This window comes from Neomonachus schauinslandi, chromosome 1, assembly GCF_002201575.2.
Source record: "Neomonachus schauinslandi chromosome 1, ASM220157v2, whole genome shotgun sequence".
Classification (NCBI taxonomy): domain Eukaryota; kingdom Metazoa; phylum Chordata; class Mammalia; order Carnivora; family Phocidae; genus Neomonachus; species Neomonachus schauinslandi.
In genome coordinates this window covers 197,874,443-197,889,520 of record NC_058403.1, presented here as the reverse complement: position 1 = coordinate 197,889,520, position 15,078 = coordinate 197,874,443, and the positions used below count along the sequence as shown (strand labels likewise).

At 38.1% G+C, this 15,078-nt stretch overlaps 1 protein-coding gene across 1 annotated transcript in view; it reads right to left on the bottom strand.

The window, feature by feature from the left end:
• Window positions 1-15,078, bottom strand: part of MAP4 (microtubule associated protein 4) — a 129,486-nt gene that overhangs the window by 59,322 nt on the left and 55,086 nt on the right. Inside the window, 2 exon segments of the mRNA XM_044921729.1 lie at window positions 521-634; window positions 7,969-8,091. Of these exon segments, the coding sequence (XP_044777664.1) occupies window positions 521-634; window positions 7,969-8,091 (237 nt within the window).

Here is a 15,078-nt window from a genome sequence, read left to right as displayed (position 1 = left end):
GGACAACCTAAGATGGGAGGAAGTAAAGTTTTACCTCCCCCACAGTATCCTGGCCACATTCATGTTAAAAGTTACACAAAACCAGGAATGAGGATACTACCAATTGAGAACTAAGATCTGTTTAATGTTTACTAAGTACCAGATGCTATGAGAAGTGCTTTTACAAAATTTTATTTCATTATCACCACATCTTTAAGGTAGGAACTATTGCTGGCCCCATATTGTAGATAAAGAAATCAAAGTTTAGAGAGGATATAACTTACCCAAGGTAATGAGCTAGTAAAATGTGGAGACAGAATCTGGCCCTATCATTTCGTATTCAAGATCTCACAAGAGGAGGTGAGCAGACCCTGAGCACCCCAACTGCTGAATTCTCTCCTGAGCCCAATCTAGATAGAGCCTTGTTACAGCCAGAGCCAAAAAACATGACTTTGCCTAGTGGTTAACTTCAAAGGTGATGGGTAAAAGGCCACATTAATTGTTGGGAGTTAAGCAATAAATCCAGTTGAAGACATCATACCATAACTGTCTTGCAGGGGATCATTTTGTTCTGTAAATGCTGAAGCATTGGTTGTTCCACTGGGGAGAAAGAGAAAATCCTCCAGGCCATCATCATGGTGCATCTTAAAGGGATCTGGAAAAAAGAAGAAATTTAAAACTCATTCCCAGTGAATACAACTAAAAAGATTAGCATTCCTTATCCTATGATAAATATTGATTGGTTACATGTGTCATCAACAGAAGTTAAATAAATTGAGAAAATATGTAACTGAATATGGCAGAGATTACCTTATTCCTTTGTTACAAGTTAAGAATATATAATCTCATATTCTCTAAGATTTGATTATCTGTATCAGCCAACAAATAAAAAACTAAAGGCACAACTAATGCTCAATTCTATAATATGCTAAGAGGTGAAATTACAGATATAATTAAACTCCAATATATATTTAGACATTCATTTTAGGTTATTAAGAAAAAAAAAAAAAAAAAAGACAGCCAGACAAGTAAAAAAGACATTTTCACCTCATTGGACATCATGAAGAAACCTACTTTTAAGAAGTTGTCTGAATGAGACAAGGTGAACAGCTGGCATCTTCAGAAAAGAAACTCCAGAATCATGAGTTGCATTAGTAAAGGCACTCAAAACATCAGGGAAACTCTATGCCTTTTTTTTTTTTTTTAAGATTTTATTTATTTATTTGAGAGAGAGAGAGAGAGTGAGAGAAGGAACACAAGCAGGGGGAGTGGGAGAGGGAGAAGCAGGCCTCCCGCGGAGCAGGGAGCCCGATGCAGGGCTCGATCCCAGGACCCGGGGATCATGACCTGGGCTGAAGGCAGACGCTTAACGACTAAGCCACCCAGGCGCCCCAACTCTGTGTCTTCTTACATGAGAAAAAAAAGCAAAGCCAGTCAGGCCAAGCAAGAATTTTGCTACTAAGGGACACTTGTTCTGATGAGCTCTGGGTGTTATATGTAAGTGATGAATCACTAAATTCTACTCCTGAAACCAATATTACACTAACAAGAATTTTTTTTAAAGATTTTGTTTATTTGAGAGAGCACAAGAGTGGGTGTGGAAGGGCAGAGGGAGGAAAAGCAGACTCCCCACTGAGCAGGGAGCCCGATACGGGGCTCGATCCCAGGACCCGGGGATCATGACCTGAGCTGAAGGCAGACACTTAACTGACTGAGCCACCCAGGCGCCCCGAACTAACTAGAATTTAAATAAAAATTGCCCTGTGTGCTCACTGCTACTAGCAAGTCTACTTCCATCCTTGAGCAGACAGATCAGCATGTATTCCAATACAAGTAAAGGATAATCAGCCTTTAACTGTGGATACTGTTTCCAAATTTATTTAAAGTTGCTTCCTTTCTTTTTGATCTTTAGTCATGAAATGTTCACAAGAGGGGCGCCTGGGTGGCTCAGTCGTTAGGCGTCTGCCTTGGGCTCAGGTCATGATCCCAGGGTCCTGGGATCGAGCCCCGCATTGGGCTCCCTGCTCAGTGGGGAGCCTGCTTCTCCCTCTCCCACTCCCCCTGCTTGTGTTCCCTGTCAAATAAATAAATAAATAAAATCTTTAAAAAAAAAAAAAAAGGAAAGAAAGAAAATGTTCACAAGACATTTCTGCCCTGATACAGAAATGAAATATTAAGAATGCCATAGTCAACAGAACTTTGAGAAATGGACTAAATGATTTGTGATTTAATCTTTCTGATATTCTAGATGGGGAGATTTGTGATCTGCATGGTTTTATTCTGGGTACTAGAAATGGGGCTAATAGTATGTTTAGTCCCTGCCCAGTCATAGGAAAATTCTTTATTCTTTACCAGAGACAAAATAAAAAAAAAATAATAATAAAATAAAAGAATTCTGCTTCTAAGAAGGCCTTCTCAAAATTAGCACACATCTGAATTACCCTGCAGCCTTAAAGAAACACTGATTGCTAGGCCCTAAGAATCTGCATTTCTAACTAGTTCCTTGGTAGATGCTAGTGACTCATTCCCTTAAGGTGCTTCATTTGTCAGCAGCAGATGCATAAAAGCCTAGGCCTTGGGACAGTGTTCATTTCTGTGGCTCTGAGGCAGCTGTACCACCCTCCTCTAGCAAGAGATGGCAAGATCAGAGGAGACTGTGGCACTGGGAAGTATGAACAGCGGAAGGCAAACTGAGAAACTGCTGGGGGTGGAGGAGGACCCAAAGCTGCTTCTCGAGAACAGCAGGGGAGCTGGGAGATGAGAGAGATTACAACCATTCATGCTGCCCGGTACCCCGGGTTTGGAAAGGCTCCTCCTAACACTTCCACTGAAGGAAAACACAACGCCTAAACCATCAAGGACAGTAACTGCTGTATGGTTTGCACATTAGGATGGGAGATGTGCTACCCTGCATGTAAAAATGAATGGTTTCTACAAAGTTCTGTCATTTATTTATTATGTTTTTCTGGATGCCTCTAATATGACAGAGTCTGTGTGCTCTAAAAACCCAGAGATGCATAATAAGGTCAGGGCTGAGAACATTTAGCAGACAGATATTTTAGTTCAAGTCAAAGAAGATCTTCACCTGGTAAATATTTCAGCTGAGAACTGAAGGACCAAGTGGTTAAAGGGATGAAGACCTTTTCTCTATCCACATTCCCCCCACTTAGTGACCTCATCTAATCTCACAGTTTAAAATTCTGTCCGTAAGTTAGTAACACTCAAATTTGTACCTCCAGCCATCTAGACCTCACCCCTTATTTCTTGATTTTCATATCCAATTGCCAATTCTTAATGTATAAAATAAAGCCAAAACGTAACATGTTTCCCAAACTACCCCTCATACAATCTTCCCATCTCTAATGGCATTCCATTTTTTTAGTCAAAAACATTGGAGTCATCCTTAACTTCTCTCTTTCATATACCATTCCCAATTCATAAGAAAATCCAGCTGAGCTGACCTTCAAAATGTCCCCCAGGATCTATTTTCCCCACCTCCACTGATTAGTGTCTCGCGCAAGGCTGTATGTAGTCAAGGCACTGGCCAAGGCTGTGATCATCAGAAGACAGGGGCTGGAGAACCTGCCTGCACAGCGGCTTATTTACATGGCTATTGACTATAGAGGCCTCTGATTCTCACCTACATGGGCCTTTCCATAGCAACTGGCTATCCCCAGGGTGAGTAAACCGAGAATAACCAAGATGGAAGCCACAGTGTCTTTTATAACCTAATCTTAGAAATGACATACCATTATTTCTGCCATCTATTCTACTGATCACACTGGCCAAGCCTAGTATGATGTGGGAGGTTACTACACAAAGGTGTGAATACCAGGAGTTGGGGATCATTGGAACCATCTTGGGGGCTGACTACCACACTTGGCTTTCAAGACATTATACTCTTCCAAGTTTTCTCCAACCTCAAAACTGGCCATTCCTTTGACGTTACCCTTGCTGGTTCCTCTTCTTCCTGACTTTAATATTACTAATTAAAAATGACTCACAAAGAAAATCTCTGGCTAAGATAGCCTCGCTGATCAATTCTACCAAACATTAACAGAAGAATTACAACTAATTCTTCATAAACTCTTCCAGAAAAACCTGAAGCAGGGAGAACACTTCCTAACTCATTCTCTGGTTGGTATTTCCACAGAATGTTAATACCCTGATATTACTCTGATACCAAAACTAGACAAAGACATCATAAGGAAACTACAGATCAGCATCTCTTCTAAATATGGATGCCAAAATCTTCAACAAATATGTTTATGAATGTGCCAGAAAACAACACAAATTATACGCCATGACTAAATTGGATTTATCCCAGGAATGCAAGATTGGTAATCAATGTAATATATACGTATCAGTAGAATAAAAATTAAAACCACATGATCATTTCAATAGATGCAGAAAAACCACTTGACAAAACCCAACACCCTTTCATGATAAATCAAGTACTTGACAAATTAGGAATTGAAGGCACTTTCCTTAATCTGATAAATGGCATCTGCAAAACATACTCTGCTGACACCATACTTAATGGCCAAAGACTGGATGCTTTCCCTCTAAAGAAAGTAACGAAACAAGGATGTCTGCTCTCACCACTTCTAGTTAATCATTGTACTGAAGGTTCTAGCCAGGAAAATTAGGCAAGAAAAAGAAATAAAACGCATCAAGACTGGAAATGAGGAACTAAAATTACATTTGTAAATGACATGATCATACATGTGGAAAATCCTAAGGAATCCACTAAAACTACTAGAACTAATGAATTGAGCAAGGCTGAAGATACAAGATCAATATACAAAAATCAATTGTATATCTATACCCTTCCAATGAATAATCTAAAAATGAAATTAAGAAAACAATTTCATTCATAGCATCAAAAAGAATAAAATACTAGGAATAAATTTTATAAACAGGGATATAAAATTTATACTGTGAGAACTACAAAAATACTGTTGAAAGAAATAAGATATAAATAAATGGAAAAACATTCTATGTTTATGGATTGAAAGACTTAATATTGTAAAGGTAGCAAAACTCAATTTGATCTATAGATTATATATCTATATTTATAGATCTATAAATTCCTGTAAGAATCCCAGCTGATTTCTTTATAGAAATTGACAAGCTGATTCTAAAATTCATATGGAATCACAAAAGACCCAGCCAGAATAGCTAAAACAATAAAAAAAAAACCCAACAAAAACCAACAAAAAAAACAACCCAACCCCACAAAAGTGAGGAAAACTCACACTTCCTAACTGCAAAACTTACCACAAAGCTATAGTAATCATGAAAGTATAGTCCTGGCATTAGGACAGACAGACAGACCCAGTGGAATAGAACTAAGAGTTGGTGAACGAAATTATGTATCTATGGTCAACAGATTTCAGCAAGGATGCCAAGACCATGAAATGGGCAAAGAACAGTCTTCAAAAAAATGCAGCTGGGACAACTGGATATCAACATGCAAAATAATGAATGTGGATCTCTCTACCTCTCACCACATACAAAAATCAACTTACAATGGATCAAAGACCTTAATACAAGAGCTAAAAATATAAAATTTTTAGAAGAAAACATAAGGATAGGGATGTCTGGGTAGCTCAGACAGTTAAGCATCTGCCTTCGGCTTAGGTCATGATCCCAGGTCCTGGGACAGAGTCCCGCATCGGGCTCCTTGCTCAGTGGGGAGCCTGCTTCTCCCTCTGCCTGCCGCTCCCCCTGCTGCTTCTCTCTCTCTCTCAAATAAATAAAATCGTCAAAAAAAGAAAAAGAAAACATAAGGATAAATGTTCATGACCTCAGATTTGCCAGTGGAGTCTTAGATATAACACCAAAGCATGAGCAACAAGAGAAAAACTAGATATATTGGACTTCATCAAAATAAAAAACTTTTATGGGTGCCTGGGTGGCTCAGTTGGTTAAGCGACTGCCTTCCGCTCAGGTCATGATCCTGGAGTCCCGGGATCGAGTCCCGCATCGGGCTCCCTGCTCAGCGGGGAGACTGCTTCTCCCTCTGACCCTCTTCCCTCTCATGCTCTCTCTCATTCTCTCTTTCGCAAAAAAACAAAAAAAAAAACAAAAAAAACTTTTATGCATCAATGGGCACTATAAAGAAAATTAGGAGACAACCCACAAAATGGGAGAAAATATTTGCAAATCATAAATCTGACAAGGGTGTAGTATATAAAGAACTCTTACAGGACAACAACAAAAAAGATACACCAATTAAAATTGGGATAAGGATCTGAGTACACATTTCTCTAAGGAAGATATACAAATAGTCAATAAACATATGAAAAATAAAAAGATAATGAACATCATTAGCCAAGAGGAAAATGCAAATTAAAATCATAACAGGATATACCACTTTAATCCCAACTAGGTTAGGTTAAATTTTTCAAAAGGGAAAACAAGGATTTTTAAGGATGTGGAGGAATTACAAACCTAATCCACTACTGGTGGCAATATAAAATTGTACAGTTGCTTTGGAAAATAGTTGGGCAGTTCCTCAAATGATTCAACACTGAGTTATCAAATGATCAGCAATACCAATCTAGGTATAAACCCAAGGGAAATGAAAATATATGTCTACACAAAAACCTGTACATAAACGTTTAAAACAGCATTAGTGACAACAGTAAAAGAAAAAAAATGCTAACAACCTATATATTTATCAACTGATGAACAGATAAACGAAATGTGGTATATCCATACAATGGAATATTATGGGTTCCTCTGAAAGAATGAAGTACTGATCTGTACCACAAAATGCATGATCCTTGAAAACTTGCTAAGTGAAAAAGCCAGTCACAAAAGACCATATATGATTTCATTTATATAAAATGTCCAGAATAGGTAAATTTAGAGAGACAGAAAGTAGGTTAGTGGTTGCTTATAAAAATGTTTTAAAGTTGATTCTGGTGATGGCTACACACACGAATATACTAAAAATCCACTGAATTGTACACTTGATTTTGTTTTTTGAAGATTTTATTTATTTATTTGAGAGAGAGAGACAGAGCATGAGTGGCAGGGGTGGAGGAGCAGAGGGAGAGGGAGAAGGAGACTCCCTGCTGAGCAGGGAGAACAACATGGGACTTGATCCCAGGACTCTGGGATCATGACCTGAGCCAAAAGCAGATGCTTAACCAACTAAGGCACTCAGGCGCCCCTGAATCGTACACTTTAAATAGGTGAATTGTATGGTATATGAATTATGTCTTAATAAAGCGGTTTTTAAAAATTACCATATATTGATATACCCAGTAACTGGAAAATGGTATAGAACATCAAGTACTAGATTATTTGGAACCAGCTATGAGCACCTTGTAATAAGTTAGATGGTAAAAAAGAAGCCATATATAAGTGCAAACAAAAAAACTGAGCTCTCAACCTGGCATGGAGCCATTGATATTACTCCTTTGAGGTTCCACTGCAATCCATTCCGCCACCATTTCCAGCTCTAGGCAACTACACATATGCTTTTTGTCTCTACAGAATAGTTTGATTTTATAGAAATTAGGTATGAGTCCTAGTTTTCCCTCCTGTCAAATGAGAATAATACATACTTGCAGAGTTAGGTAAGAAACACAGAAAATATGTATAAAAAGGCTCTAGCCCTGTGCCTGGCACACAAAACAGACATTCAACAAATGGTGCTACTATTACTGTAATAATTCCTTTTCGAAGAATTACGATTCTACGATACTACTGACCATTTAGTCTTCAATGAATATGAATTTCAGTTAAGTTACTCAAAACAGTCTTCGAAAGGGAGAGATATGGAGAGGCATGCGCATCAGAAGAAGGGATTGAGAGAAGAAAGGGTCAGCTAAATGTTCAGGGCAAAGGGTTACACTCTGGTTGTGCTTTGCAAGCTATATTTAGGCTAAAAAGTTTTATCTGAGTGGTGGCTACAAATTTTTCATGTTTATGTCATCACTCATACTGAACAGTCACAGGCAAGCCTGCACTTACCAGTCTGGGTAGGATTCACCAATTGTTGTGGTTCAAAGCAAAAGTTTGTGTTTTCTGGCCAGTTCTGGATGTTCTGATATCCCTGGTAGGCCATTTTCTCTTCAAGGAATGGAGTTGGAGAACCTTCAGACAGAAACACCAAACAAAAGTTACAAGGTATCACTGTCTTCTCCTCCACTAGAATTGAGTTTATTACTGTCTTCTCCTCCACTAGAATTGAGTTTCTACTAGTATCACAGTTAGTACAATATGACAAAAATCATACCTACCTAGTGCATTTTCAAGAAATTTTTTTTTTAATTTTAAAACAGAAAAACATAATCAAAATACTGGAAGTATAAGCCTGTTATAAGGTTAAAAACACCGCAGGTTATCTTCTGGGTATGGTATGTGAAAAGGTTAGTGATTTTTACCCACAAAAGAACAAGTACAAAATTTGACAAAATTGTCAACAGCAATCATTTCAAGTCACCAAAATTTTTAAAATGTCAGATCTAAATAAATGGGGAGATATATACTATGGTCATTAACAGAAGACTCAATATTGTTAAGATGGTGATTCTCAAACTGACAACAGATTCAAGGCAACTACAGTTAAAAGTCCCAGCAGAATTTTTTGAAGGTGTCAACAAGCTCATTCCATAATTTATATGGAAATGCAAAAAACAAAAACAAAAACAAAAAACACAGAATAGACAAAACAATTTTGAAGAAAAGAACATTGGAGGATTTAAATGATTTGATTTCAAAAGTTACTACAAATGTTTAATAACCAAGTCAGTGTGGTATGGACAACACATTTGATAAATGGAGCAGAACAGAGTTCAGAAGGAAAACTACGTAAGTTGTGGACAACTGGTTTTTAACAGAGGTGCCAAGGTAATTCAATGGGGGATCATTTTTTCAACCAATGATACAGAAACAACTGGTCACTTACCTCACACCATATGCAAAATCTAACTCCAAATAGATTAAGAACCTAAATGTAAATGGGTGAAACTAAAAGAACTTGTAGAAGAAAATATAGGAGAAAAAAATCTCTGTGACCCTGGACTAGGCAAAGATTTCTTAGAAATGTCATCAAAGGCAGGATCCATATAAGGAAAAAAAACTTGTGAACTGGACATCATCAAAATTTACAACTTTTGCTTTTCAAAAATACCACTAAGAAAATGAAAAGAGAAGCCACAGATTGGGAGAAAATATTTGCAAATGACAAATGACAAATCTAATAAAGGACTGTATGCAGAAGAGATCAAAATCTCTTATAATTATACTTATGATCTATTATTAGGTAAGTTTTACAAGAAACAAGTTCATTTATCACATTAAAAACAATATTTATAAGTAACTTAAATATTGGTACATACTATGTGTTCAAAACTGTTTAAACATTTAATATGTTTAAATAGCTACTGAAATAGCTACTTCAGTCTTTTTGCTTATTTTTGCTCATACTTACAACGAACAATGTGTAAAGTTTTAATCTTATTTCCCTTACATTTTGTTGTTCTGATCATATTTATTAAAATGTTATTCTTCGTCTGTTGAGTCTAATAATAAAAAATTAAGACTTGAAAAAAATCTCTTACAACACAATTATAAGTCAAGCAACTCAATTTTAAATGGGCAAAAGATTTCAATAGACCTTTTCATCAAAGACAATACACAAATGGGTAATATGCACATAAAAGAAGCTCATCATCATTAGTCCTTAGGGAAATGCAAATTGAAATCACCATGAGATGCCACTACACTTGAGAACCACTAAATCAAAAAGACAGACAATACCAGGAGTTTGTGAGGATGCAGAGAAAAAGGAAATTTCTTTCATTCCTGGAGGGAATGTTAAATGGTACTACTTTAGAAATTAATTTCATGGTTTCCTTCTCTTTATGAACAGCTTAGTTGAGATATAAATTTACTGTTTTAAGTAAGTGTAGAATCCAGGGGGGGGGTTTTAGTACATTCACTGAGTTATACAACCACCACCATCTAACTTCAAAACATTTTTATTACTCCAAAATCCTATACCAATTCACCTTTCCCACCAGCCCACTGGTGGGAAAGTTTATAGTTTATATATTCATTCAAAATATATAGTTTATATGTTCATCTATTGACATCTGATTGTTTCCATTTTTGGCTATTGTTAAATAATGCTACTATGAACATTAAGTATAGGTTTTTGTGTGGGAATGTTTCCAATTCTACTGGCTATATGCCTAACCGAATTTCTAGATCATATAGCAACTCGTATGTTTAACATTCTGAGGAACTGCCAAACTGTTTTTTGCAAAGTGCTTATGCCATTTACAATCCCAACCAACAATGCGTGAGTTTCAATTTCTCCACATCTTTACCAACACTTGTTGATCTTTTTTATTTTAGCTATACCAGATGTGGGTATGAAGTATATCCCACTGTGGTTTTGACTTGCATTTCCCTAATGACTAGTGATGTTCTGCATATTTTCAATTGCTTATCAATCATTTGCCTTTTTTTTTTAAGAAACGTCTATTCAAGGGGCGCCTGGGTGGTGCAGTCGGTTAAGCACCCAACTGTTAGTATGGCCTGGGTCGTGATCTCAGGGTTGTGAGATCAAGCCCTGCGTTGGGCTCCGCGCTCAGTGTGGAGTCTGCTTGAGATTCTCTCTCTCTCTCTCTCTCTAAAATAAACAAACAAATCTTAAAAAAAAAAAAAAGCCTATTCAAATCATTTACCTATTTTTTAATTGAGCTATTTGGGCTTTTTTAATTGAGATATACAGTTCACTTTCTTTTTTTAATTCAAGCATAGTTAACATACAGTTACATTAGTTTCAGGTGTACAATATAATGATTCAACAATTCCATACATTACTCAGTGCTCATCACAAGAAGTGTACTCTTAATCGCCTTCACTTATTTCACCCATCCCCCCAACCTACCTTTCCTCTGGCAAGCACCAGTCTGTGCTCTGTATTTAAGGATGTGTTTCTTTTTTATCTTTGTTCGTTTCCTAAATTCCACATATGAGTAAAATCATATCGTATCTGTCTTTCTCTGACTGATTTATTGCACTTAGCATTATACCTCTAGATCCATCCAAGATCCATTTTCTTGATGATGTCCTTGGAGCATAAAAAATTTTTAATTTTTATAAAGTCCCATTTTTTTTGAAGATTTTATTTTTTTTAAGATTTTATTTATTTATTTGAGACAGAGAGAGAATGAGAGACAGAGAGCATGAGAGGGAGGAGGGTCAGAGGGAAAAGCAGACTCCCTGCCGAGCAGGGAGCCCGATGCGGGACTCGATCCCGGGACTCCAGGATCATGACCTGAGCCAAAGGCAGTCGCTTAACCAACTGAGCCACCCAGGCGCCCTGAAGATTTTATTTATTTATTTATTTATTTATTTTTAAAGATTTTATTTATTTATTTGAGACAGAGAGAATGAGAGACAGAGAGCATGAGAGGGAGGAGGGTCAGAGGGAGAAGCAGACTCCCTGCCGAGCAGGGAGCCCGATGCGGGACTCGATCCCGGGACTCCAGATCATGACCTGAGCTGAAGGCAGTCGCTTAACCAACTGAGCCACCCAGGCGCCCTGAAGATTTTATTTTTAAATCATCTCTACACCCAATGTGGGGCTCAAACTTACAACTCCAAGATCAAGAGTCACATGCTCTTCTACTGAGCCAGCCAGGCGCTCCGATAAAGTCTAATTTATCTGCTTTTCTTTTGCCACTTTTGCTTTGGAGTCCTAAGAAATCACTGGCTAACCCAAGTTTGTAACGATCTATGCCCATGTTTTCTTCTAGGAGATTTTTCCTTTTACTTCTTATATTTAGGCCTATGATCCATTTTATTTTTTTATATGGTATTAGGTAGGGGTCCCAACTTTATTCTTTTGCAAATATAGATAATCCAAGTTTCCCAGCCCCATTTGTTGAAAAGACTATAGTAGTCTCCCTTATTGGTGGGGGATATGTTCCAAGACCCTCCCCACCCCCATGGGCACCTGAAACTACAGATAGTACTAAGCCCTATATACACCATGTTTTTTCCTATTCATACATATCTATGATAAAGTTTAATTTATAAATTAGGTACAGCAAGGGGATGAACAACAATAACTGGTAATAAAATAGGACAATTATAACAACATACTGTAAATAAAAGTTATGTGAATGTGGTCTATCAAAAGATCTTATTGTACTATATTCATCCTTCTTGTGATGATGTGAGATGATAAAATGCCTGTGTGATGAGATACACTGAGGGGAATGATGTAGGCATTGTGACGTAGTGTTAGGCTACTGCTGACCTTCTGTTACGTCAGAAGGACTATCTGCTTCCATATCGCAGTTAACCACAAATATCTGAAGCCAGGGAAAGCAAAATCGTGGATATGGGGATACTGCTGTATTCTTCCCCCACTGATTTATTTTGGCACCCTTGTTGAAAGATGTAATCTAGAAAGATGTAATTTCTATTTCTAGACTTCAACAGTTTCTTAAAATGTTAAACAGGTCTGACCCAGCAATTCCTAGGTATCTACCCAAGAGAAATGAAAACACATATCTACACAAAAAAGAATATATTAATGTTCACAGCTGCATTATTCATAACAGCTAAAAATTAGAAACGCAATGTTCATCAATTGGTGAATGGATAAACAAAATAGGGTGCAAAAATATAGTGGAATATTATGCAGCTATAAATGGGAATGAACTACTGAAAACACTACAATATGGATGAGCCTTAAAAGCATTATGAAATGGGGCGCCTGGGTGGCTCAGTTGTTAAGCGTCTGCCTTCAGCTCAGGTCATGATCCCAGAGTCCTAGGATCAAGCCCCACACATCAGGCTCCCTGCTCTGCGGGGAGTATGCTTCTCCCTCTCCCACTCCCCCTGCTTGTGTTCCCTCTCTCGCTGTGTCTCTCTCTGTCAAATAAATAAATAAAATCTTTTTAAAAAAAAAAAAAAGCATTATGAAATGTGAGAAAAGCAAGACACAAAAGACTAAATATTGTATAATTCTGTTTACATGAATTTTCTAGAAAAGACACAACTTTAAAGACAGGAAGTAGAAGAGTGGTTGCCTAGACTGTAAGTAGGAATGGGAACTGAACACAAATGGGCCCAAGGGAACTCTGAGGGTGATAAAAAATATTCTAAAAATGGATTAGGGTGACTTTAGTATATACCTTCCTTGTTAGGGGTAGGAACTTTTGTTGACACGGGCATAAAAGCAAATGAAAGAAGTTTTGAAAGGCTGAATAGCCACAGTACCAAAGTTTCAAGTTTCCCTACTGTCTTCCTTCTGGAAAACAGACGAGGACCTAAGGAAGATGTGGCTGGGAGAAGGAGAAGGCTCCACCACAGGGTAGTTATAAACTTCTACAGCTAATACACCGACCGCTAACCTCAAGCAAAGTGGGAGTAGAAGTGACAGGACTCCTCATTAGCAGCCAACTCATCAGGCTGCCTCTAGGTACAAATGGTCCCCTTCAAGGTTGCCCTTTATTTTCATGTTTCATAGAATCATTTAAATCTGATTTCACCTACATGTAGTGATTTGGGGGAAAGGGAGAGAAGAAGAATAAAACAAAATCATTTATCCTTGATTTGCATTTACTCCTCTCCTGGGACAATATTGGATATCGGAAGATTTATTCAAACCTCTGGAGGTGCTTAGACATGAATATACAGGACCCCATTACAGGCTGTTGACATCCCTGCTGGTAGTAACCTCCAGACCTGAACTGTATTGGTAAGGTTTTCTCTTCTCCCCTGCCCCAAGTTGTACCATAACAGGAGGCGTCTACTTTTGTACTTTGTCAATTAGTGAGAGTTGACTTAGGGAATAGCTATGTGTGGCCTATCTCTGTATCATCCATTGTAAGCTGTCACTGATGAAAGACAATTATGATCAGTTTCCATCTTAAAAAGACAGTTGTGACAAACATTGCTTAAAGTTTGGAAGAAAGTCTTATCTTCTTTTGAAGAATTGATGTGTTTCCTTTTATTACTTACAGCAGAAGTTTCTTAGTTGTAGCAGGTCAATGCCCATAATAACCTCCAGAGAGAAACCACTCTGGCTAGAGGCTCTGGTTAAGACACAGAACCCAGGAGGGTTTGCCATTTGTGATGTTAACTGTCCTACCAGCAGATAAGTTTCTTAGGGATTTGGTGTTTTACTTATATAAGAAGAGTTTTAGTTACAAAATGATAATTAAATATCTTAATTAAAATTAGAGTATATTATCCACCTTCCATTCTTGTAGGCACGGAAAGTAAATCCACAGATTTATTATGCTTAAGTAAAAATGGGGTCCTGTATATTCATGTCTAAGCACCTCCAGAGGTTTGAATAGTCAACTCTGTCTCCTCCAAGCACCTCTTCCTCCTTCTATTCTCTCCCCCAGTATGCTTTCTTCTTTCTATCCTTCCTTTAGCTTTAAGAGAGCCAGCTTTGTTTTTAATTCTTTAAATTTTTTTAATTTTTGAGAGAGAGAGCGTGCATACGAGCACGCACACAAGCAGGGGGTGGGTGGGGAAAGGGGGAGGGAGATTTTTTTTTTTTTTTAGGTTTTATTTTAGGGGCAACTTGGGTGGCTCAATCAGTTAAGCATCTGCTTTCAGCTCAGGTCATGATCCCAGAATCCTGGGATCGAGCCACACGTCGGGCTCCCTGCTCAGCGTGGAACCTTCTTCTCCCTCCCCTCTGCTCCTCCCTGCTGCTTGCTCTCTATCCTGCTCTCTCTCTCAAATAAATAAATGAAATCTTAAAAAAAAAAAAAAAAAAGATTTGAGAGAGAGAAAGAGCTTGCATGTGGAAGGGAGGAACAGAGGGAGAGAAAGTCTTTTTTTTTTTTTCTAAAGATTTTATTTATTTATTTGAGAGAGAGAATGAGAGAGACAGAGAGCACATGAGAGGGGGGAGGGTCAGAGGGAGAAGCAGGCTCCCCGCCGAGCAGGGAGTCCGATGCGGGACTCGATCCCGGGACTCCAGGATCACGACCTGAGCCGAAGGCAGTCGCTTAACCGACTGAGCCACCCAGGCGCCCGTGGGAGAGAAAGTCTTAAGCAGACTCTGGACAGAGTGTAGAGCCCTTTTGCGGGGCT